General features: G+C 42.5%; 1 protein-coding gene across 1 annotated transcript in view; it reads left to right on the top strand.

Moving 5' to 3' along the window:
• The window catches only part of PAPSS1 (3'-phosphoadenosine 5'-phosphosulfate synthase 1), a 98251-nt gene that overhangs the window by 18402 nt on the left and 55915 nt on the right, over positions 1 to 23934 (top strand). The window contains exons 3-5 of the mRNA XM_080797738.1: positions 1545 to 1780; positions 8161 to 8299; positions 13300 to 13418. Of these exons, the coding sequence (XP_080653864.1) occupies positions 1545 to 1780; positions 8161 to 8299; positions 13300 to 13418 (494 nt within the window). The remainder of the gene's footprint in view (positions 1 to 1544; positions 1781 to 8160; positions 8300 to 13299; positions 13419 to 23934) is intronic.

The following is a 23934-nucleotide window of genomic DNA, read 5'->3' as shown; positions in this document are numbered from 1 at the left end:
CTTTTTTTTTTTTTTTTTTAGATTTTAGTTATTTATTTGAAGAGAGAGATCACAAGTAAGCAGGCAGAGAGAGAGGGGGAAGCAGGTTCCCAGCTGAACAGAGAGCCTGATGCGGGGCTCGATCTGAGGACCCTGAGATCATGACCTGAGCTGAAGGAAGAGGCTTAACCCACTGAGCCACGTAGGTGCCCCCAGACTTCCATTTTATGTCTTGCTTCATTAGTTGTGAATTCTGTACTTACTTACTCATCAGGGTGGCAAGTGTTAGTGCATAAATATATGCTTTCCTTTTCCTTCTTGTTGTTTAGTGAGTAAACATTGGTAGAGGAAAGTGAGTTGAAGTAAGGATATTCTCTCCAGGTTAATTATATTATAAATTGGATTCCCAGATACTTTTATCATGGTAATCTATGGGATGTATTGATCCTGGGATATAAAGATAACTTTATAATATTATTTTTACTTACTTTTGTCCTTTTTATTGCTTCCCCAGAAATAATTTGGGCATATCACTCAAAGGTTTTACTTTGGCACGTGGCATTGGAATAGTGGTAATGAGAACGAAGTGAATATCTACTCTTTGAAAATGAGTAATTTCTAGGATACCTTTGGGCATAGACAGGAGTTATTAAAAACATAAATGCTTGAGTAGGAAACCCTGTAATCTTGGAACAAAATGGTGAACGGCCTGCTGTTGCAGCATTAAGCCGGGGGCTGGAGGGTATTCAGAAATGGTACCACAGTGTTGCAGTTCAAGAAACTGGGGCGCCTGGGTGGCTCAGTGGGTTAAAGCCTCTGCCTTCGGCTCAGGTCATGATCCCAGGGTCCTGGGATCAAGCCCCGCATCGGGCTCTCTGCTCAGCAGGGAGCCTGCTTCTCCCTCTATCTCTCTGCCTGCTTGTGATCTCTATCTGTCAAATAAATAAATAGAATCTTAAAAAAAAAAAAAAACAAAACTGGAGTTAGTGTGAGATGATACAGTATGTGAGAATGATGACCTGAAAGAGGCCCGGAGGCTTCCTGAGAACCTGTAACACCACAGGGTGTTTCACACTGTGAGAGCATGGGATCTGACCAGGAGGAAACAGATTTTGCCTAGTGAGCAGTGGACACAATACAAGGAGGGTAAATTCTACCTTGAACCCCATCCGAAAGAAGTTCTTTGGAAAACACAACAGAAAGAAGAATGGGCAAAGAATAATCATGGAGTTGAAATCTGTGGTTGCAGCTGCCCTCAAATATTTTTAAGAAGTTGAGTAAACCTGAAATGTGCCATTGAGAACTATTTGAGCTACAAATCTATTAATTTAAATAAATGTCTGTTGTAATTTAAAAAAAAACCCAAACATAAATGCTTATTTTATTAGAACTGCAGATGCTTTTCTAGCTCAGATGTATATCTTATAGAGAAATGCAGGAAAAGTGTTACTGAGAGATGGCTATGAAAAATGAATATAATTAAGCCTGTGATTTTAATTCCTTATAACTAAGTGGTTATCTTTCTAATGCTGCATTTGAACTGTGCTTGGACTGTTGGCTTCTAGGCTTATCTGGAGCAGGAAAGACCACAGTGAGCATGGCCTTAGAAGAGTACTTGGTGTGCCATGGCATCCCGTGCTACACTTTGGATGGTGACAACATTCGTCAGGGTCTCAATAAGAATCTTGGCTTCAGTCCTGAAGACAGAGAGGAGAACGTTCGACGCATTGCAGAAGTTGCTAAGCTGTTTGCAGATGCCGGCTTAGTATGCATCACGAGTTTTATATCACCTTATACTCAGGTATGTGGCCTTTGTGCTGTTGCTGTTCTCATGTTGTTGATTGAGAATATGCTGTCACAGAGAACAAACTTTAAACACGGACGTGTGCTTTGAAGCTAAATTCAGATTAAAATAATTAACCTACAGCATTTCTGTGCTGTGACTTCTGAGTAAAATTCAGTTTTGGTAAAACCTGCTATGAGCCCCCCGACTCCCCCAAGTAAAACCAAACTTGTTGACCTCAAGCCAGTGGCCAAATTATTTCAAGCTTGTCTTTTCAATTCAGTAAACATACAGTAAATACTCAGCATGTGTCAGACACCAGGGAGAGTTTTCAGTTTCTTCATGTGGGCCTGACTATGGCTTCTTTGCTCCCAGGTCTTCAGGCTCTTCTTTCCTTACACTCTTCCTTTTATTTTAGCACCAATTCACTATTTTTAAATTTTTTTTTATTTTTTTGTATTTCTCTTAAAAAATTGTATTCTCACTGTGTGAGTTTTGTTTCCCTGCCTAGAAGGCACTCTTCTGCTTCTACCAATCCTTCTTTTCTCCATATGAGTGGACTCCTGTTTGTGCTTTGAGAGTCAAGTTAGGTGTCTCTTCTTCCTGAGTACCTTCTCTTGGTCCTTTGGGCTTACCTGTCTTTGGTGCCCTTATTATTGTGCCATAGTGCATTGTTCTCTTACAAATACCAGGTCATTGGTTGGTGGTGCTAATAGCAGGAGCAGTAATAGTAGTAGTAGTAATAAAAATCATAACAGTTAACATTGGGCGCCTGGGTGGCTCAGTGGATTAAGCCACTGCCTTCGGCTCAGGTCATGTCCTCAGGGTCCTGTGATCGAGCCCCGCATCGGGCTCTCTGCTCAGCAGGGAGCCTGCTTCCCCTCTATCTCTGCCTGACTCTCTGCCTATTTGTGGTCTCTCTCTGTCAAATAAATAAATAAAATCTTTAAAAAAAAAAAATAAAAAAAAAATCATAACAGTTAACATTTATTGAATACCAACTAGATACTGTGAATTAATCGATTTAGTGCTCATCAGCCAATGGAGAAGGCAGACGTGGGGTGCCTGGGTGGCTCAATCAGTTAAGTGTCTGACTCTTGGTTTTGTCTGAGGTCGGTCCTGAGATCGAGCCCCACTTCAGGCTCTGCACTCAGCGTTGAGTCTGCTTGAGAGTCTCTTCTCCCTCCCCATCTGCCCCTCCCCCTGTTCACTCACCCTGTCTCTCAAATAAATAAATAAATAAATAAAATCTTAAAAAAAAAGAAAAAAGGCAGCTGTGAGGAGACAGGTATAAATTACCCAGGGTCACATATTGTACATGGTAGAGCAAGGATTTGCACCCAGACAGTGTCGCTGGAATCCATGCTGTCTCCCACCATGCCTTGTTACCTCTAAAACCCACTGGCTGCTTGAAGTCTGAAACACATCTTATTTATCTTTGTAATCTTGATGTCAAGTCAGGCTCCTGGAACAGAGTAGGTACTTAGTGTTTATTAAATGACAGCATAGCTCAGATGTAATAGAACAGGTGAATTACTATGTGGCTAAAGGCTTTGGGGCCAGAAACAGTGGACTGGAATTCAGCTCTGCCGGTTGCTGTTATGACCTTGGCCAATTGACTTGACCTTCATAAGCTCAGATAATGCCTACTTCATAGGGTTGCTCTGAGGATTAGGTAAGTCATGCATCCAGAGCTCTCAGCACAGTGTGTGGTGCATAGTAAGTATTCAGTAAATATAACAAATAATAGCATGGTTCTAGTGCTGTATTGTGAATTTGCATGGTTACTTAGACTTTTTTTTAAAAAGCAACACTAAAATATGAGCTATTAGAGTTATAGGGAAGTATCAGATGGAGTGTTAATTATATAAAATTCACTTAATTGAACCATGGCAGGAATCCTAAAAGGTCCTGTGAGGACTACTTTTCATTTTCCTGAAACACTGGAAACAATGTCAGTGTATCATTTTTAAAGGATACTAGGTTATGAAGTATATAAATGAATGATAGTTGTTTGAGTTCTTGCATCCTTGGGTATGCACAGTTTTCAGAGTAATATAGTAACTGATACTCTTGTACTTTTGGGAATTTGTGCAGCTCTTGGAAGAGGAGAGGGTAACATGGGATTTGGAGAGCTGTCAGCTGGGTCTCTAAAAGCGTATGCTGATCTGCTTTTTGGGCTTCTTGTCTAAATAGTATGGAGCAGAATTTGTTGATCTCATTTCTAAAAGAACTAATTGTGAGGTTTGGACTCTGCTTAGGATGTGTCAAAATCTGTAATATTTACATCAGACCATATAATATAGCATATGTGTATTATTCCATGTCACCATTGAACTTGAGCATCTTGGTTCTAAAAATGAACCTGGTGGTTCTAGCTAGTCTGGTGGGAGCCTAGAGATGGGAACAGCTGCAGTGTGTTGCAGCAGGAGATGAGGTCGATGTCTGTGGAAGGTCCTGTGGAAGAATCACCGAGGAGGTGCCACTTGAAATGAGTCCTGGAGGAATCAGAGCATACCAGTGAGATGGGAGGGAGAATGCCACTCTGGCAGAAGAGACAGTGCAGTGTCTGCCGCAGGATGGAAATGTCAGGGAGTTTGGTCTTTTGGGGAACTGTAGGTAGTTTGTTATGATTGCTGCACAGGATGAATGTGAGGGGAGATGAAGCTAGAGTGGTTTGCAGAGGTCTGATGATGAACCTTCTCTGCTCAGAACTTTGCCCCCCAGGGGACTGAACAGTTTGAGATTGTTCTAGTAAATGCTGTCACTGGGCTTGCATTTTAGTAAAGTCACCTTTGAAGCCCGGAATAAGCATGGCCTGGAGATAGGAGACCAGTGAGGAGGCTTTTGGAGTGAGTTCAAGCAGCAATAATGGGAATGGAAAAGATGGGGCATTTTGAGGGCTCTTGAGCCATTAGCATCAGAAGGACGTGGTGCCTGGCTGATTGCTGAGTTTGGGGTGAACATGAAGGCTGGTGCTTTCTGAATAGAAGGTGGAATGATTGAGGTGGAAAATACAGGATGGGGAGGGAGGAGATGACGATTTTATTCTAGGTGGGTTAGGTTTGAAATTCTAGTGGCGTATCTAAGTGGGCCATTGGAAAATTGGTCTTGGAGCTCAGGAAAGCTGTGTAGAATTGAGAAAGATTTAGGAATCATTAACTTTGTTCATTGGAATCTAGTTGAAATTGAGTACAGAGTAATTATATAGAATGAGAAGAGAGCCATGGCTAGAAACTTGGAAACACCTTCATTTAAAAGGACAGTTGGAATCAGTTAAGGTCACAACTTAATCATTCTGCTACATGCTGTGGTTGTAAAGCTAATGAAGAGTTAACCAATATATCAGAATAAGATCTATGACAGGTATATAGTGGGTACTCCGAGAAGCCAGAGGAAGCAAGGGCCCTCAGACATTCTGGGCGTGTGGGGTGAGCTTCCTGGAGGAATTCACCACAGACGGGCGCTGTGAGGAGCACATTGCTTTAGGCAGAAGAGAGCAGTGGAGGGTTTCTGGCAGGGCGGATGGCTAAGGCATAAGGCCCAAACAACCTGACCAGGCAGGTATTAATTATTAATAATTATTAATTATTAATTATTATTAGAACATTAAGTGCAAGACTGAGAATGGTGGGGCCAGGTATAGAAGGCCTGATGCCTGGGGTGCCTGTGTGGCTCAGTTGTTAAGCATCTGCCTTCGGCTCAGGTTGTGATCCCAGGGTCCTGGGATCGAGCCCCATATTGGGTTCCCTGCTCCACGGAAAGCCTACTTCTCCCTCTTCTACTCCCCATGCTTGTGTTCCTGCTCTTGCTCTCTCTCTCTCTGTGTCAAATGGATAAATAACATCTTTAAAAAAAAAAAAAAAGAAAAAAGAAGGCCTGATGCCTCCCACTAAGAAATTTGGGTTTTACCCTGATGGTCATGGGGAATCTCTGAAAAGTTAGTGACATGGTTGGGGACAGTGTTAGAGTATGGCTTTGAGTAGAGCAAAGCTAGAAGCCAGCACACTTTTAAAAGGGTGTAGCAATTGACCAGTTGGGGAATGAGGTTGAGCTAGGGAGTAGGGAAGAAATGCAGACTGGGTTGGTATAATAATTAGAGGAAAAATTTGAAGGACATTGTGACAGAATGCACAGGGGGTGGGAGAGTGGGGGGCAAAGGAAGGAACCAGAACAACTCTTTATTCTGGGTGAATAATGTTGCCTTCCTTGATCTGGGCAGTATAGGCAGGATTCTAGCTTGGGGGGAAAAGAGAATGAACCCCGTTATGGACATGCTAAGTTTGAGGTGGCTGTGGGATGTCCAGGTGGGTATATTTAGGAGGAAGTTGGAAATGTGTTTAATTTTGGGAGAGAGGGCAGGGCTCAGACTTAAGAGTTGGTGTAAATGTTGTAGTTGACATTGTGAAGGCTGCTGAGAAAAGTGCTCAAGGACTTAATGTGAGCAGTGGGCTCCTGATGGACTGTGGGCAACAGCAGTGTTGAAAAGATGGGATAAGTAGGAAGATCCCAGGGAGCCTGCATTAGGAATGATCAGGCGGTAGCATCATTGCCATACACAGGGTTAGTAATGTGGAATGCAGCAGAAAGTCCTGTCATTTAAAGCCTGAAGAGGATACATGATTAAGGGATTTTGTGTAATTTGTTAGTTCACTTGTTTTTCTTTCTTTCTTTTTTTTTTAAGATTTTATTTATTTGAGAGAGAGCACGTGTGTGCACACAAGAAGGGGGAGGGTCCGAGGGGGAAGCAGAGTCCCTGCTGAGCAGGGAGCCCTATGCTGGGCTGGGTCCTGGGACACCTGGATCATGACCTGAGCCGAAGGCAGGTGCTTAACCAACTTAGTTCGCTTGTTTTTTGTGGATGAGTGACATATTATTTGTTGCCTCTAGGATAAAGCTGGCAGAGAGGGTGGAGGCTGAAGATTTCGGATGGAGTAGGGATAACGGGTTGAGCAGGATTCGCTCGAGGGACGGGACTCTGAAATCTGAAGGGAGGAGTGGCAGGAGTGAGCTAGACAAAGGTAGCTGGGCAAATAGACACACTTAGGTGGCGGAGAAGAGAGAGAGCATTTGTGCCTGTGGATTTTCTAGTTGAAATAGGAAAGAGGAGAGTGGTGACAGTGGAAGTAGGCATGGTTTGTCAGAGGGACCATAAGAACTGAATGCTAAAGTGAGCTGAGGGGGGTCAAATGATGGGAGTGGTGGGGGCTGACTTTGGAAACATTGGCCCTGCTTGTGTACAGAGTATGAAGGTGAGAAAATCAGTGGATCTCCGGGGGCGGGGCGGGGGGGGAGGCGTTACTTGGACCAGAAAGAAGAGGTTGACTTAGAAAGGGAACTGTACCAGAGGACAGGGCAGAGCAATGAAGGTGATCACCAGAGAGTTAGGGGTTTAGGTGTAGGGCAGAAAAGTAAAGTTTTGGGAATGCTCAAGACAAGAAGTGGCCACAGGCCACTTCTATACCTGGCCCCACCATTCTCAGTCTTGCACTTCATGTTCTGTTAATAATTAATACCTGCCTGATCTACCAGGTTGTTTGGGCCTTATGCCCAAGTTAATGTTTGGCAAGTGGATAAATCCCCCTCAGGGTTCTGAGTGGACTTCTTGGGAAGTGAAGTTGCTTTCAAGTCCGCTCAGTTGAGGTTGAACGTGTTATGAGAGAGAGGCCTGATGACCTCTGCCTTCAGGCTGGGCTTTGGCTTTGGTTCCTCATAAAACTTGGTGAAGTTTTTTATGGGACATCTATTGTTTTCCCTTCTGAACTCTCCAATATCTTGGATTTTTAGAATAGTATGCCCCTTAAAATTGTTATAAAGAAAGGGTATATTAACCTAAGAATTTCCTGGAGTTTATATATATATTTATGTATATATACATATATATACACATTTTTAACGATTTTATTTATTAGAGCACAGTGAGGGGGAAGGGCAGAAACAGAGAGAGTGAGAAGCAGACTCCCCACTGAGCAGGGAACCTGATGCGGGGCTCCATCCCAGGACCCCAGGACCATGACCCGAGTGGAAGGCTGACACTTAACCAACTGAGCCACCCAGGCGCCCTACATATATATATGTGTGTGTGTATATATATATATATAGATATAGATATAGATTTTATTTATTTGAGAGAGAGCACCTCTCTCTATTTGTTTGAGAGTGTGTGCCCAAGTGGGGGGAGGGGCAGAGGGAGAGAGAGAATCCTTAAGCAGACTTCCTGCTGAGCGTGGAGTGCGATGCGGGGCTGGATCCCAGGACCCTGAGATCATGACCAGAGTCAAAGTCAGAAGGCTTAACTGACTGAGCCACCAGGTGCCCCTCAGTTTATACCTTAAAATATAAATTGTTCTGTTTAGTATTTGTTTTCCACTGATTCAGCCATATGTCTTCTTTCTAAGGATCGCAACAATGCAAGGCAAATTCATGAGGGTGCAAGTTTACCTTTTTTTGAAGTATTTGTTGATGCCCCTCTGCACGTTTGTGAACAGAGGGATGTCAAAGGACTCTACAAAAAAGCACGGGCTGGAGAAATTAAAGGTAAGTATTTTTTTTTTTTTCAGTTTCTCTTTGCTTGCTTTTTTTTTTTTTTTTAAGGTTTTATTTTTTAAGTAATCTCTATACCCAGAGTGAGGCTTGAACTTGATCCCGAAATCAAGAGGTGTGTGTGCTGTACTGACTGAGCCAGCCATGTGTCCCTTTGCTTGCATATTTTATCCTGCCGTATCTGAGACTGATCATCTTTACTAAGAGACTGGGAGTATTCAAACAACTTGGAGCTCCTTGAGAAGAAAAAGTGGGTCTTGCTCCACTCTTGTGTCTCTGAGATCTACCAGCACTACCTGGCACTGCGTGTACTCGGGGGTATTGTTGATCATATTAGAATCTTGCTCACAAGACAGAGTTTTAGAAGGTTGGTACCTTCAGAGACTGCTGGAAACCTGCTTGATATAATTAGGTGCCTACCATCAGACTGGATATCAGTGGCTAGCTGCTGTCCGTTCTGCTTTTTGTTCCAATGAAAATGAAGGAAATTCCATAGCTAATGGGAAGGATGCTTGAATTATAAATATCTTAAGAGCAAAGACAGTGTCTTGTTCTTATTTACATCATGGTGCTTGGAATGGTCCCTTATTCATTCTGTGTACAATTGTTGAATTAGGGTGAATCAATATATTGCTGATTCCATCAAAATAGAGATACCTTGCTTTTTAGGTTTTATGATTTGCTTCTAGAGTTTCAACTGTGGTGAACATTTGTACATAAGAGACATTAAGAACCTGTCTGCTGTGGCCTTTGATACCGATCATAGTAATATTCTAGACATTCTTGGACATTAGTTATGTTCTGCTGTTAACAGAGGACATGCCAGCATTAAAAAATAATCAAGGATCAATTCCTCAGTCAGCACTGTGCAGGGATCAGTGATTCATGCAGGTAACTTTGATGCCTTCCCAATTGGGAGTACGATAGCCTGGGGCGATCACAGGAGCTTCCTTGGGTTCTGTGAATTCGGTATTTTGTTACCCAGCTTCTGGCGTTGCCTAGGAGAAGGTGGAACAGGAAGGACAATTCTTGTTATTCTGGGCTGTTCTGTATTTGGAGCTGGGACATGTTAGCGGCTGGGGCAAGTGCCACCTGTTGTGGTGAAATCTGGTTCCTTAGACCAGGCTGACATCCAGTTGTGCCACCGTGGAGACTCAGTTTCACCCACTAAGCCTGCTCTTTCTTGGTTCAGCAGGTTGCCTAACCTGAATAATTGACATCATTGGGAGGGGAACCATTTCAGCTCTTTTTATCATCAGTACCAACCTCTTGTTTGTCAATGGCCAGCTTTCACTTCAGTTTTTCCCCATAGAGATTTGGCAGAGAGAAGCAAAGTGGTGTGTCTGGGATCCTGAAGTCTAAATCCTATTTTAATTGTACTTGGTTTTGTTGTTTTGGCAAGTGTGGATTGGTGAGGAGAGTAGATTTGTCTCTCTGGCTCTGGAATGAGCTACTGGGAACATGGTAACATCTTGAATATTTTTCTGTCATTAGAGTTTAGCACAGTGTGAGGCCCAAAGCCCAATACGTGACACGCACATAGTAAATGCTTGTTGGATACGTGAGAAGAGGGAGTGGAAATTGGATGTTCAACACACATTGATTAGTGCTTTCTATTTCTGAGTTATATATTTGGTGCTGGGATGCAAAGATGAATAAGGTCACATGCAAAATACCTTGAGTCATTTACAATTTGTGTTCTCTTTTGGGGAGTGTGTGTATTAGCTTAGTTTTCTCTGTGTTACTTATTTATTTTCCTAAGTGTTTTTAAATTCCTCTGACTAGGGGTGCCCGGGTGGCTCTGTAGGCTAAGCATCCGGATCTTGGTTTTGGCTCCAGTCCTGATCTCAGGGTCCTGGGATCGAGCCAGGCGGCAGGCTCTACTCTCAGTGGGAGTTGGCTAGGGGAGTCTTTCCCTCTCCCACTGCCCCTATCCCTGCTTGTGTGTGTGCATGCACGAATTCTCTCTCTCAAATAAACGCTAAAAAAAAAAAAAAAAAATCCTCTGAGTAGACGTTAATAAAATGTTCTTTAGGTTAATATATATATATAGGGGCACCTGGGTGGCTCAGTGGGTTAAAGCCTCTGCCTTTGGCTCAGGTCATGATCCCAGGGTCCTGGGATCGAGCCCCGCATCAGGCTTTCTGCTCAGCGGGGAGCCTGCTTCCCTTCCTCTCTCTCTGCCTGCCTCTCTGCCTACTTGTGATCTCTGTCTGTCCAATAAATAAATAAAATCTTTAAAAAAACAAAACAAAAAAAACCAACATATATATATACCTGTGTACAAACATTATGTTTGCCATGGTGTTAGAGTTTCTGATTATAGAGTTGTTTGTTTTAAAAAATCGATTACTCATTGTCAGATAGTGCTTGAAAGTTCCCTGTCAATGCTGTTTCAGAACTGTGGTGGTAAGTGTTTGAGGACAGAAGAGATTGCATACATTCGCAGACCTCAGGCTTATAAAAGTCTTTATGTGACATTTACTAAACTGTAAATGTATCTCTGGGTCAGCCATTCTAATGCTAGATTATTTTCATGATTACTACTCTAGTAGTTATTATCTACTTAAATAGAAATGTTGTTCTTAAGTGTACGTTTACTATAATCACTTACAGGATAAATTAGCTAGGCAGGGAATTCCTGGACTTCTCAAATGCTAAGTCAGGTCTTCTAACACAGTGGTTTTCAGGTTTTCCTGCACATTAGCATTATCTGGGGGAACGTTTCAAAATCAGTTCCCGGGGCGCCTGGGTGGCTCAGTAGTTAAGTGTCTGCCTTCAGGTCATGATCCCAGGGTCCTGGCATCCAGCCCCGCATCAGGCTCTCTGCTCAGTGGGAGGCTTGCTTCTCCCTCTCCCACTCCCCCTGCTTGTGTCTCTCTCTCACTGTGTCTCTCTCTGTTGAATAAATAAAATCTTATTTATTTATTTATTAAAGATTTTATTTATCTATTTGCTAGAGATCACAAGTAGACAGAGAAGCAGAGAGAGAGAGAAAGGGGGAAGCAGGCACCCTGCTGAGCAGAGAGCCTGATGTGGGGTTCGATCCCAGGAAACCTGGATCATGACCTGAACCAAAGGCAGAGGCTTTAACCCACTGAGCCATCCAGGCACCCCAATAAAATCTTAAAAAAAAAAAAAATCCGTTGCCAAAGCTGTACAAGTGAATCAGAATGTCATGAAGATGGGACCTGACAATTCCATTGTGTAGCTGCGTTTGAGAATTAGAGCTTAAGAACTAGTGTTTTAGGTCTGCCTGGGTGGCTCATTCGATTAAGTGCCCAAGTCTTGATTTTGGCTCAGGTCATGATCTCAGGGTGGGGAGATCAAGCCTTGCATTGAACTCCGTGCTGGGCGTGGTGACTGCTTAAGACTCTCTCCCTTTAACAACCCCCGCACCCCCCACCAACACTCTTTCTACACAGAAAAAAAAAAAACAAAACAACCCAAAAAACAAAATTAGTGTTTTGTTTTGACCAGAATTATTTTTCCCCAGCTATTTTACTGTGACTCTCTTGGGAATATTGGTAATGCAGAAATCTCCTTCTTGGATTCAGGACTTCATGTGATACTTAGAAATATGAAATAGAAAAAAAACGTGGGCTATAGACTTGGCGTATATATTTTAGAACTCTCTTGGTGACTGTTTCTCTTAATAGTAATGATTTTAAATTCATGTTTACTATTCTGCTCCAGGGTTGACCTAAGCCCTCCAAGGCAGACTGGTCTTAAGTGACTTACGCATGAGGTGATATCAAGGGTGTAATATAGGAACAGTGTATGTTCAGCTCAGCTGGCCCATTCCTGACAAGCATCATGCATTCTTTCTTGACAGTTCCTTGGTAACACATATTTAAGGGGAAAATCTAAATAGGGGTTATTTATAACTAATTATGTTTCATTATGCGTTCTATTTTGTGATATATCAGGATTCCCGTTCTTATTTATGTTTTGCTAAAGCTGGTAGTAGTTAATTTGTCTTTCCTGAACAGGTAATCCTGGTGGCAGAAGAAGCCTGCAGGGCTTCAGTTTGGCTGTAGGTAACCCCTGTGACTATAATGGGCAGGTAGCCTTTGGTGTGTCAGTTTTGTGTTGAAAGGAAGAAAACCTTGTTGTGTTTGGCTTATGCTTAGGAGCTAAGTACTATATCCTGTATTTCCCTGGGGAAATTGAAAGGCTCTGGATCCCCTGGTACTCATTCTTATTTCTCCGTTGACATTTCAGGCATTTACTTAGAAAATATGGCAGAAGAAGCATAGTCAGTCCTCATCATTTGGAGAGTCCATATTTGCAAGTTTTTCGACTCACTGAAGTTCTTTTTTTTTTTTTCCTTCTTCTTCTTTTTCTTTTTTCTTTTCAAAGATTTTATTTATTTATTTGGCAGAGAGATCACAAGTAGGCAGAGAGGCAGGGGGAAGCAGAGAGCCCAATGCGGGGCTCAATCCCAGGACCCTGAGATCATGACCTGAGCCGAAGGCAGAGGCTTAACCCACTGAGCCACCCAGTGCCCCTACTCGCTGAAGTTTTTTAGCCCCCACGTCAGTACTCAACGGTGTTTTGGCAGTCACTTGTGGACACATGCAGAGTGGGAAAAGTTATAGCCACCCCAAGGGTGGTGCCCAGCTGAGGCTGAGCAACGTGATACTCGGCCTTCATGTTTCAGCTTTTGTACCACAAAGAAGGGTCAACAAATTTTGTGATGACTGAGGCTTGCAGGAGCCTAACCCCGTGTTTCCCCTAGGAGCCTGCGATTGCAGATTCACTAATTTAGCTTCTGTGCAACATTATTGAACTGCGAATGAGAATGGACTGTGTGTATTGAAGGAGAAATGGAAGTTTAATCAGAAATCTTCCCAAGAAAGAAGTTTTAATACCGTAACCCTAGAACTCCGAAAGAACAGCATAAATACGAACTTTGACACGGCAAAGACTTGGACTGAAGAAATAAGCATGTCTTAATTTCCACCCGCCTCTCTCATCTGGTCCTTTTGCAGGTTTCACTGGAATCGATTCTGAGTATGAAAAGCCAGAGGCTCCTGAATTGGTGCTGAAGACAGACTCCTGTGATGTGAACGACTGCGTCCAGCAAGTGGTGGAGCTTCTGCAGGAGCGGGTAGGAGAAGGTCAAAGAGGGAGTCCTTAGAAGTGTATTTGTCTTGTACTCTTCCCCTGCCGAAAGAACAGATGGTGGTGATAAGGAGTACCATTTGTGTTTCAGGTTCTGGTGGTGCTGACGGTTTTCTGAGTGTGTGTGTCCCTGTGTTAGGTGTTGTGGGGGCACCAGTGCATAAAACGCATGAAATATCTTGGTCAGTGTGGAGCACAGGCGGCTTGAGAACCAGAGGCTCTTTTATTTATTCTAGCAGTAACTTTACCACACAGATACCTGTACATTCAGCCGTGATTATTCAGCTCTACACCTTGACATTATTGTATTTAAGTTGAGGTACATAAGGTAGCCAACTCTTCTAGTCTCTTAGTGCCTGGATTTTCCTGGTGCAACACGATGATAAAGGTGGTTGAGTTTTAGGAAGGGAAATATTCCAGAGCATAAAGATCTTTCTCTGGTTCCTGGGCATATGGAAGCATAAAGATGCTGGCTGTTTTCCCAAGCACTCAGGCCCTCCAGGACGTCCATGATTCTCTCAGGGTTTAGTCCAGTTTCAGTTTTTAGAAACTCTTTCTTTCTTTCCTGTTCCTATCTTCCCTGGTCCCGACAGAGGGTTACGCAGTTTACTTAGTTGGGGGGTGGGGTCTGGCCTCTGTGTGGGTGTCTGTAGTGACCCCCTTCCCTGGTCAGGATGTCCTCACCTTTGCTGCCTAGTGCTGTGCAGGGACTCCTGACGTAGTGGTATGCAGACAGTGATGCATCACTGTGCCCCATTTTGTCCTCTGTGGCCTATGGCATCTGAACCCCCTTGATTTTTACAATCCCTTTACCATAAACCTCTTTTGTGTAGTATCTCTTACTGGGTATATCAGACATACAACTTAAAAAAATTACCTACGTCTGAGTATATTAAAAATGTCTAGCCTTAGAATTTTTTTCATGTTGTAAAATTCTGCCAGATAATTAACCTGGGACTCACCTTCCTATTGTGAGTCCTCCCTTATCTAAACATTTTAGCTGAATAAGTGAAATGATGCGTCATAGCACTGCTCTGATGTGTTCCTTTGGATGTGCTGCTGTGCTGTCTGCAGATTCATGAGGCCCCATCCTGGGATTTTATGCTTGTCTTTTTGCCATCTGGGTTTCCTGTTACCCAGCTTCTGGGCTCTGGAGCTTCTCCATCTTGCTGCTGTGCCTGTGGCTTCCCTCTATTCATTATCCATTCTTTCAGCATCAGCAGTCAGATGTCTGCTGTAGTTCGTCATAGTCCTAGGCACTGGTAGTACAAAGATTAACCAGGTGTGTCTCTGTCCTCTAGGGTTTACATTGTAGGTGATGGAAATAGGAATAAGAGCATACAGCTGCTAGAAGTTGTGTTAGAAACATGGTTTCAAGGGCTCCTGGGTGGCTCAGTCAGTTAAGTGTCTGCCTTTGGCTCAGGTCATGATCCTGGGATTGAGCCCCACATTGAGCTCCCTGCTCAGCGGGGAGCCTGCTTCTCCCTCTCCCTCTGCTGCTCCCCCTGCTTGTGCTCTCTCTCTCTCTGTCAAATAAATAAATAAAATCTTAAGAAAAGGAAACATGGTTTCAGCATGTGCATAGCACTCTGGGATGCACCAAGGAGTGAGTTAGAAAGGTTTTATATCCGATCTTTCTCATGTTTGCTCTTTTTTTTTTTTTTTTAAAGATTTTATTTATTTGAGAGAGAGAGAGAGCGTGAGTTTGAGCACAGAGAGGAGCAGAGGGAGGGGCACAAGCAGACTCCAAGTGTGGAGCTTAATGCAAGGCCTGATCCCATGACCCTGAGATCATAACCTGAGCTGAAGTCAAGAGTTGGATACCCAACCGACTGAGCCACCCAGGCACCCCTTGGTCATTTTAAAAAGATATTTTCACTGGCCATAGTATTCTGGGTTGACAGGTTTTTTTTCTTTTGGTTCTTTAAAGATGGTGCTCCATGGTCCTCTGGTTTGCAATGTTTCTGATGAGAAGTCTGATGCAGTTCTTTTCTTGGCTCCTCTCCCTGTAATGTTTCTTTTTATTTGTGCCTCAATTCAAGATTTTTCTCTTATTCCTTAGTTTTTAGTGATTTTAGTACATTGTGTCTAGGGTTTTCAGTATTTTTAGGTTTTTTTCTTTCAGTTTAGGGTTCTTTGGCTTTTGGTTCTTTTATTAGTTTTTGAAAACTCTTGGCCATTACCTCTTCAGATATTATCTTTGCCCTATTCTTTCTCCTCCTGGGATTCCAGTTAGATGTTCGTTAGACAGTCTAATATTATCTCACGCTTTTAAGTGCTCTGTTCTTTCACTCTTTTTTTCCTCCTAAAGATTTGTTTACCTTCGAGAGAGAAAGAGAGTGGGGTGGGGGGAAGACGGGGGCAGAAGGAGAGGGAGAAACTCTGCACTGAGTCTGGAGCCCGATGTGAGACTCGATCTCATGACCCTGAGATCAGACCTGAGCCAAAACGAGGAGTTGAATGCTCAACTAACTGTGCCACCCAGGTGCCCTTCTCTCACTCTTTTCATGTTAATTTTTTAGTTTTAATAATTTCTACTCATTTTCAAGCTTAGTCATTCCTCAGTTATATGTAATATATTGATTTGCTCTTAAAATCGTTAAACTGATAATCATTACAAAAATTGCATCATTTTTTTAAATAGAGTGTACATCTCTCTATTGAAATTTTCTATTCACACACTGTCCACTTTTGCATTAGATCCTTTAATATAGTAATTATAAAGTCCTACCTGGTAGTTCCAGCCACTGGGTCATTTCTGGATCTTGCTATATCTCATTGCTGGCTTTTCTTGTTCTTTTTGGCGTATCGTAATTTTTTATTGAATGCTAGACATTGTGTGTGGAAGCATAGTAGAGATTGAGGGAAATAGTGTCTATGCTCTGGGCGTTTATGTTCTTTTTCTGTCACACTGCATAGTGTGTATATAGTATAGTATATTGAGTTAATTTAGTTAGTAGCTTAGATGGATTTGGGTTTCTTTATTCTGTAGTTATTCATAATGCACTACCAGCTTCAAATTTCTCCAGTGGTAGACTACCCTACCTTGTGCCTAGTCTGGGATCTGGCCTCGTACTGGGTCTTTCTTAGTGTTTCTGCTCCACTTTGAGCTTTCAGCATTCCCTGGATGCCTGCATCTCAGAATGGGTCTCCCTACATGCTGTCACTCCTTTCTCAGTGGAAGGAGAGTTATGCTATTGCTCAGAACTCAGTGCTAGGCTCACGATGGGGGAGCAGTGGTGGTTCTTGAGTCTGCTGATCCAGCCCGACTCTTAAGCAGGATCTATACTCCGGGGTCTTAGATGGGTCTTTGTCAGTATCGTTTCCTCTTCCTGCATGGTAGCCAACCTCTGCTTTGAGCCTGGGAGGTCTTAGTCCCATGCATTAGCAGATTGCTGGTTTGTATCAATTCAGGATATCCTGGGCCAGGAGAGTTTCCTCTACATCCCTTTAGCTGGCCATTTTTACCTCTACTCCTCTTTCAGAGACAGTGGACCCTGGGAGGGTTTCTCTCCCTTCCCTATCAGATGCAGGCCTTTGTGTGGTATGAGACAGTGATCCAGGGAGTGTGGACAGAATTTTGTGCCTGCGTGCCACCAAGGGGAGCTCTCTAGTTGTGAGACCTTCTAATCTTTCTTCCAACCATGCTGGTAGACCTGCTTGTGAGTGTAGAACTCCTGCCGTCTGTGGTTCCCAGGTATGCAAACCTATCACTAGTCCTCACTCGGCCTTGAAGAATGCTAAAAACAGTTAGCTGCTTTTTTCTTTCCTGCTTTCATTGCAGCCACCTCTTCCTCCCATGTGCTCCTGAGGGGCATGTTTATGGGTCTTGTCTTTTTTTGCTGGGACTTGTCACTCTTTGGAAGCAGTTCTAGGCACTGTGTTAGGGCCTCAGCTCTGTGATGGGCTCAGGAATGTTTACAATTTCATATATTAGCTGGCCTTTCCTCTTGTTACGTGATGTTCTATTCCAGAATCTTTGTTTAATTTTCAGCAAACCGTCTATTCTTGCTCTGCTTTTAGCCTTCTGGGGTTGTCTATGTTTCCAGTATTTTTCCTTTTTATTTGGATTGTAATTTGTTGGCATTTTTTGTACATTAAGCCTATCTTTCTTTTTTTTTAAACTGGAGATTTATTAATGTTAGGAAGCTATACAGAGTTTTATTTTCTGTTAGTTTGAGTTATCTAGTTTTCATATCCAGTTAGTGGTTTTTAAGTGTTTTATAGAACCTCAGGAAAGTACACAGATACTCTCATATATAGTGTAAGTGGCTCAGGAATTTTTGAAGCTAGATAATTTCAGGTAGCACAGGCACTTCTATGGGATTATTAAACATAATGTGAGGTGGGTGCTACACTTATCTCCCTCCCTTATGTCTTCCCTTTCATTCCTAACCACTTTTTAAAAAAAATATTTTATTTATTTATTTATTTATTTATTTATTTAATTTGAGAGAGAGTTCAAGCATCAGGGAGCAGCAAGTAGAGGGAGAGGGAGAAGCGGGCTCCCCATGTAGCAGGGAGCCTGATGCAGTACTTGATCCAAGAACCCTGGGGTCATGACCTGAGCTGAAGGCAGACACTTAACTGACTATGCCACTCAGGCACCCTGATTTCTAACCACTTCTTTGGGGCCTGGTGTAGAATAGCATCCTTTGGGTTTGACATTTCACCTACATAGAGGCTTTTTTTTTTTTTTTTTGGTAGTGAACAGACGATTCTGCTGTTTTTATTTTAAAAAACTGTATTTTGAGAAAATTTGCAATTGTCTGTAAGTCTAAAAATAGTACAGAGAGTTCCTGTCTATCCCTCAACTGGGTTCCTCTTTCCTTAATATCATGACTGTAGAAGATTTCTCAAAACTAAGAAATGAATCCTGGTAAGATTCTATAAGCCAAAGTGCACATTTATGTGGCTTTCACAAGTTTTTCCACTAAGGGCCTGTCCTGTACTGGGATTTAACCCAGGATCCCAGACTGTACTTAGTCAGAAATTGGGTTTTAACCATGATTCTGTGGAATGAAAATACAGACTTCATGTAGTGTCTGTCGTGCCTGGGACTTTGTAGTTCCCCCTACCCCCAGTGCTTAAAACTTGAGGGCAGACTGTCCCTGTAGGATTTTAGGCTCATACTACCCAATATTCCCTTAACTGGTTACCCCGTTGCCAGTTCCTTAGGCCTTTTATTCCATCCCATATTGTTCAAAGAATCCTCTTTCTCAAGTTTGTCTAGTTGTTTTGTTTTGTTTTTGTATTTTTTTTTTACTCTAAAGAATTTATTCATTTTTCTCATGGTTTATAGAATTAAGGTGATTTGTGTTCAAGGTTCTCTATAGCTTATTTTTATTTAATTTATTTTTTTTAAAGATTTTTATTTATTTATTTGACAGAGATCATAAGTAGGCAGAGAGGCAGGCAGAGTGAGAGGAGGAAGCAGGCTCCCTGCTGAACAGAGAGTCTGATGCAGGGCTTGATCCCAGGAGCCTGAGATCATGACCTGAGCCAAAGGCAGAGGCTTTAACCCACTGAGCCACCCAGGCGCCCCCAAGCTTCTCCATAGTTTAGCTCTAAGCTGCATATTTTCATATTATTGTCCTTAATTTATTTTGCCACTTTTATTTTTTATTTTTTTTAAAGATTTTGTTTATTTATTTGACAGAGACCACAGGTAGGCAGAGAGGCAGAGGGAAGCAGGCTCCCTTCTGAGCAGAGAGCCTGATGTGGGGCTCTATCCCAGGACCCTGAGATTATGACCTGAGCCGAAGGCAAAGGCTTAACCCACTGAGCCACCCAGGCGCCCCTATTTTGGCACTTTTAAATGAAGCCTTCTAATGTTTGCCCCTAATTAATGATTATACTAATTGCTCTTTTATATGGATGTTACTCTGTATTATGCCTGCTAGACAATTGGATAATTGGACAGTTTCCTTGAAGGTTTGAAAAAGAGGGGTAGAATAAAAAACCAACATTTACTGAGGACTTACTATAAGGGTCATATGTATGGGGCTTTGTGTGTTTTAACATATTTGTTTTTTTTTTTTAGTTGTTTTGTTTTATTTTTTAAAGATTTTATTTTTTTGAGAGAGAGAGAGCGAGAGAGCGAGCACAAGCTAGGGGAGCAGCAGCAGGAGAGGAGAAGCAGACTCCCTGCTGAGCAGGGAGCCTGATGTGGGGCTTGATCCCAGGACTGTGGAATCATGACCTGAGCTGAAGGCAGATGCTTAACCGGCTGAGCCACCCAGGTGCCCCAACATATTTGTTTTGATTGTTAGGATCTGAGGGCAAGTGGCATTCCTCCTAGTTTAGCTTCTAACCACTTCTTGCTCTAATTACTGTGACAGCTTCCAAATGGTCTTTGTGCTGAGTACTTTATATATGTTTTCTAATTTTATTCGCAGAGTAAACCTCTGAAATATTTCAGAAATATTGAGTAACTTTCTCATGGACATACTGGATTCTATACCTAGGATTCCAGGCATATGATTTCCTAGGATTCATTTCCATAAGCCTCTGGCTTTTACTTTAAACGGTGTTCTCATTATACCTAAAGTGCAGTGTAATTAAATCCACAACCAGAAAGGTGTTCTGGTTATATTAGTTTAAGATGGATAAATTTTCTTGTGAAAAGTTATTTTTGTCATAAGTCTCGATGGTGAGAGAAGAAATGCAAATGGCTCCTTAATGCAATTGCTTTTTTTTTTTTTTTTTGAGAGAGAGACTGAGAAGAGGGGCAGAGGGAGAGGAAGAGAGAGACTTTCAAGCAGGCTCCATGCCCAGAGTGTAACCTGACAAGGGGCTTGATCTCATGACCCTGAGATCATGACCTGATCTGAAATTAAGAGTCAGATGCTTAACTGACTGAGCCACCCAGGTGCCCCTTTTTCTTTTCTTTTCTTTCTTTCTCCTTTCTTTTCTTTCTTTCTTTTTTTTTTTTTTTTCTTTTTCTTTTAGACAGAGGAGGGGCAGAACACATTTGCCTTCTTTTGGTAACACCCTCATTTGGGGAAAAGATATGACTTCATTTCCCATTGAAAGTATGTATTTCTGTGTTTTATTTGGTTGATTCTGTTAGTTAATTTAACAGATAGTTAGTGCTTTATGTGCTAGGTACTATTATAAAACACTGGGGATGTTGCAGTGAATTAAAGAGTAAAAATTCCTGCCTTGTGGACCTTAATTTTTGGTCCTTATCACCATTATCTATAGTTATAGACTAGAATGACCGTATCAGTTCATTGAATTTTTTCTTTTATAGCTTGATACGGAATTAAAGAACACAGTTGAAGGAAGGCATACATACACACATACACAACTACTTCTGTTCTGGCGTTTGTTCTCATGTGACTGTTTTTCTCACAGAGTTGCAACTCTGATGCACGTTATGGCACGCAGGTAAGCTGGCAAATACCTGACAGTCCGCTCGGAGTTGGTGGTGCAAGGAGTCTTTGCCTGCCGCACCCTGATGGCAAGGGAGCTTAGTGCAGCACGCATCTTCTGAAGCAGCCTGTCCCTGGTGACCCGGGGGTGGGACAAACCGTGCAACTTCATTGTCATCACAGAGGCATTTGTGAGGTTTTCCACAGGTGGGTTATGGGAGCTCACGGAGTGGAGCTGATCTTACAAAGCTAGACGCGGAGGTGAGGGGGCTGACGATGTCGGATGCAGGCGTGACAGTGAGGAGCTAGGGTGTGAAGATGAGAGGTCCTGCACTAACCAGTATCACGTGTAAGACTGTCCTTGTGTGCGCTAGAAGGTAGTGTCATGGGCAGAGATGGAAACCACTAAGAACTCCCATGGAGGCAAGGCCTTCAGTAGCTGTTTCAGGAACATTCCTACGCTGAGTGTGTTAAAACTCTGAGAAGTGTGGGGCGCCTGGGTGGCTCAGTGGGTTGGGGCCTCTGCTTTCGGTCCAGGTCATGATCCCAGGGTCCTGGGATCGAGCCCCGCATCAGGCTCTCTGCTCCGCAGGGAGCCTGCTTCCTCCTCTCTCTGCCCGCCTCTCTGCCTACTTGTGATCTTTGTCGAATAAATAAATAAAATCTTAAAAAAAAAACAACAAACCTCTGAGAAGTGGGTTCAGTTATCCTCAATTTACAGATGGGAGGCGACTTAGAGCGGTGACGTTGTCTGTCCCTGGACAGCGCCACGGCGGGTAGTGTTGGATTTGAACACCGCATGAAGGATGCTGCATCCCACTCTCTTCTACACTGCCTTTCCTTATACCTGGATTCCTTCCCTTTCCAGTTGGTTTCTGAAACCTCAGTCCTTTCTGTGGCTCTCTTGCACATTCCTTGACCATCTTTTCTGAAGTGTAGTTGGGATTGAGAACTTGAGAGTATTGGGTCTTAGAAGGAGTTAATATTATTAGAATACTCTCAGAGGACTTCAGAGCCACTCAGAGGCAGCAGTGTCTGGAGAGGAAGGAATGTTGACCTTGTAAAGAAGGAAACTGCCTGTGCCTGTCTCTGGTTTGTGGGAAGTGTTTGTTCTCTGTAGTGTGAAGTAGGACGTGATTGTCGGTTACCTGAGTTCCTTCTGCAAAGCTGGGGCCCATCATGCCAGATGGATAATGTACTTAGGTCCTGAAACCTAAATCTCAATGGTAAATGAGCACCTTGTGTTATTAAGCTGTATAAAACAAAATCTTATTTTAAGTACATTTTATTTCCTCTTCGGGCTCCATTTGTTAGACTTTTGAGGGTTTTTTTTTTTTTTTCCCTTCTAATTATCTGGTCCTCTGATACTAACTGGGTGTTCAGCAGTTGGATTCTGTGCTGACACCAAGTGTCCACAGTTAGCTTGGATATTGCAGGCTAAGGCCTCAGTCCCACAGAATGCTTCTACTTCAGATGCCAGCTGTAACTAGGGTGCCCAGATACCTGCATTCCAGCTTGCTGACTGCCCATTCATGGGGGACCCGGACCCCCCACAGCCTGGGTCAGTCATTTGACTCACAGAACTCATGAAAGCACTTTACTTACCAATACCAGTTTATTGTAAAGGGTACAGCTCAGGAACAGGCAAATGGACGAGGCCTATAGGACAAGGTCTGGGGCAGAGAGAACCGTGGTGCCTCTCTGCACTTTGGGCACTGTTACCAACTCAAAAGCTCTCTGAACTTGTCCTCTAGGGGTTTCTACAGAGGTTCTATCACAGAGGCATGATTGAGTCTTTGGCCATTGGTGACTGAACTCAGTTCCAGCTTCTACCCCAGCCCAGAGTTCCATGGATGGAGTTGAAAGTCCCAACCTTCTCATCTACATATGGCGTGGTCTTTCTTGAGGAGCCTCTTGGCCTGGAGTCATCACATTATCACACCAAACACACCCTTAATCACTCAGGAGATCCCAAGGGTTTCAAGAGCTCTGTGCCAGGAACCAGGGACAGAGACTAAATATATACTTCCATTGTAATATATGGGAAACTTTTTATTGGAGCAGAGAGGGTAGCCTGATTTGGGGCTTTCTGGAGAAAGAAGTTCAGTATCCATGACAGTCAAGGCATTTTTCTATCTGATGCTTGTGTTGCTTTGGAGAGACTCTCCTGAAATGAATTCTACCAGGTATTGCTTCTTTAATCTTCTTTCTATACAGTGGGTATTTTGGAATGGTGGGTATTTTGGTTAGCATAATGTTAAGTATCCTCAGTCATCTCTACATTGTCTTACTTCTCTTTCGATCTGGCCTGTGTAATATAATTGGGCTAAGGAAATATGTTCGTTTATATTAATACTTAATTTCTCAGTGTTTGGTCAGAGCATCTTCAGTTTCTTAATGTGCGTCAGTTGGCATATTTTCATATTTTTATTCAAGAAAATAGAAGACACTGAAAAATAGAGAGGATTTTTGGATTTAAGTTTTTCCCTGAACCCTTGGATGGTCACTAGATGGCCTTCTGGTATCGCATTTTAACTTGGTATGTTATGACATAAGGACGTAGGCTTCTTGCTGCTGGTTTTAATCTAAAGTGATATTTTAAATACTGTTTTAAAATCTACTAGGAACTCGAGATTTACTAGTGCTATAAATTATTTAAAGGTTTGTCTTTTTATGAAATGGTGGTTTAGTGCTCTAAATGGATTTTATACTGCACATAAAAACCTGACTTCGCAGCTCAGTTTTAAAGTCTTGCCAGAATGCTGTTTGGTGTTCATGCTTGGGATGCATGTAGTTTAGATAATAGAAGTTTAATAGTTATATAAAATATGAATGAGTGCTAGCCTTCAAATCTGGTGAGCAGATTTGGCTCAGGAAAAAAGTGCCGAAAATACTTAAAGGCAAAACTTAGAGTGTAGAATCATTGTGTTTATTAACATGTTCACAGTTATTTAGGAAGATTCAAAAGGGAAGACAGGGACGTTACTATTTTCAGGTAGTGAGTGTTTGTTTTGTTTGCCGGTTTCCAGATAAAAACAACGCTTCTTTTGAGCAAAGATTATAGATAACAGTATATGTTAGCTCTTAGATTGTGTTTGGTCAGTCAAACAAAATAATTTTGAGTAC

This window comes from Martes martes, assembly GCF_963455335.1.
Source record: "Martes martes genome assembly, chromosome: 2".
Taxonomy (NCBI): Eukaryota; Metazoa; Chordata; class Mammalia; order Carnivora; family Mustelidae; genus Martes; species Martes martes.
This window is presented reverse-complemented; position numbering and strand designations above follow the sequence as displayed.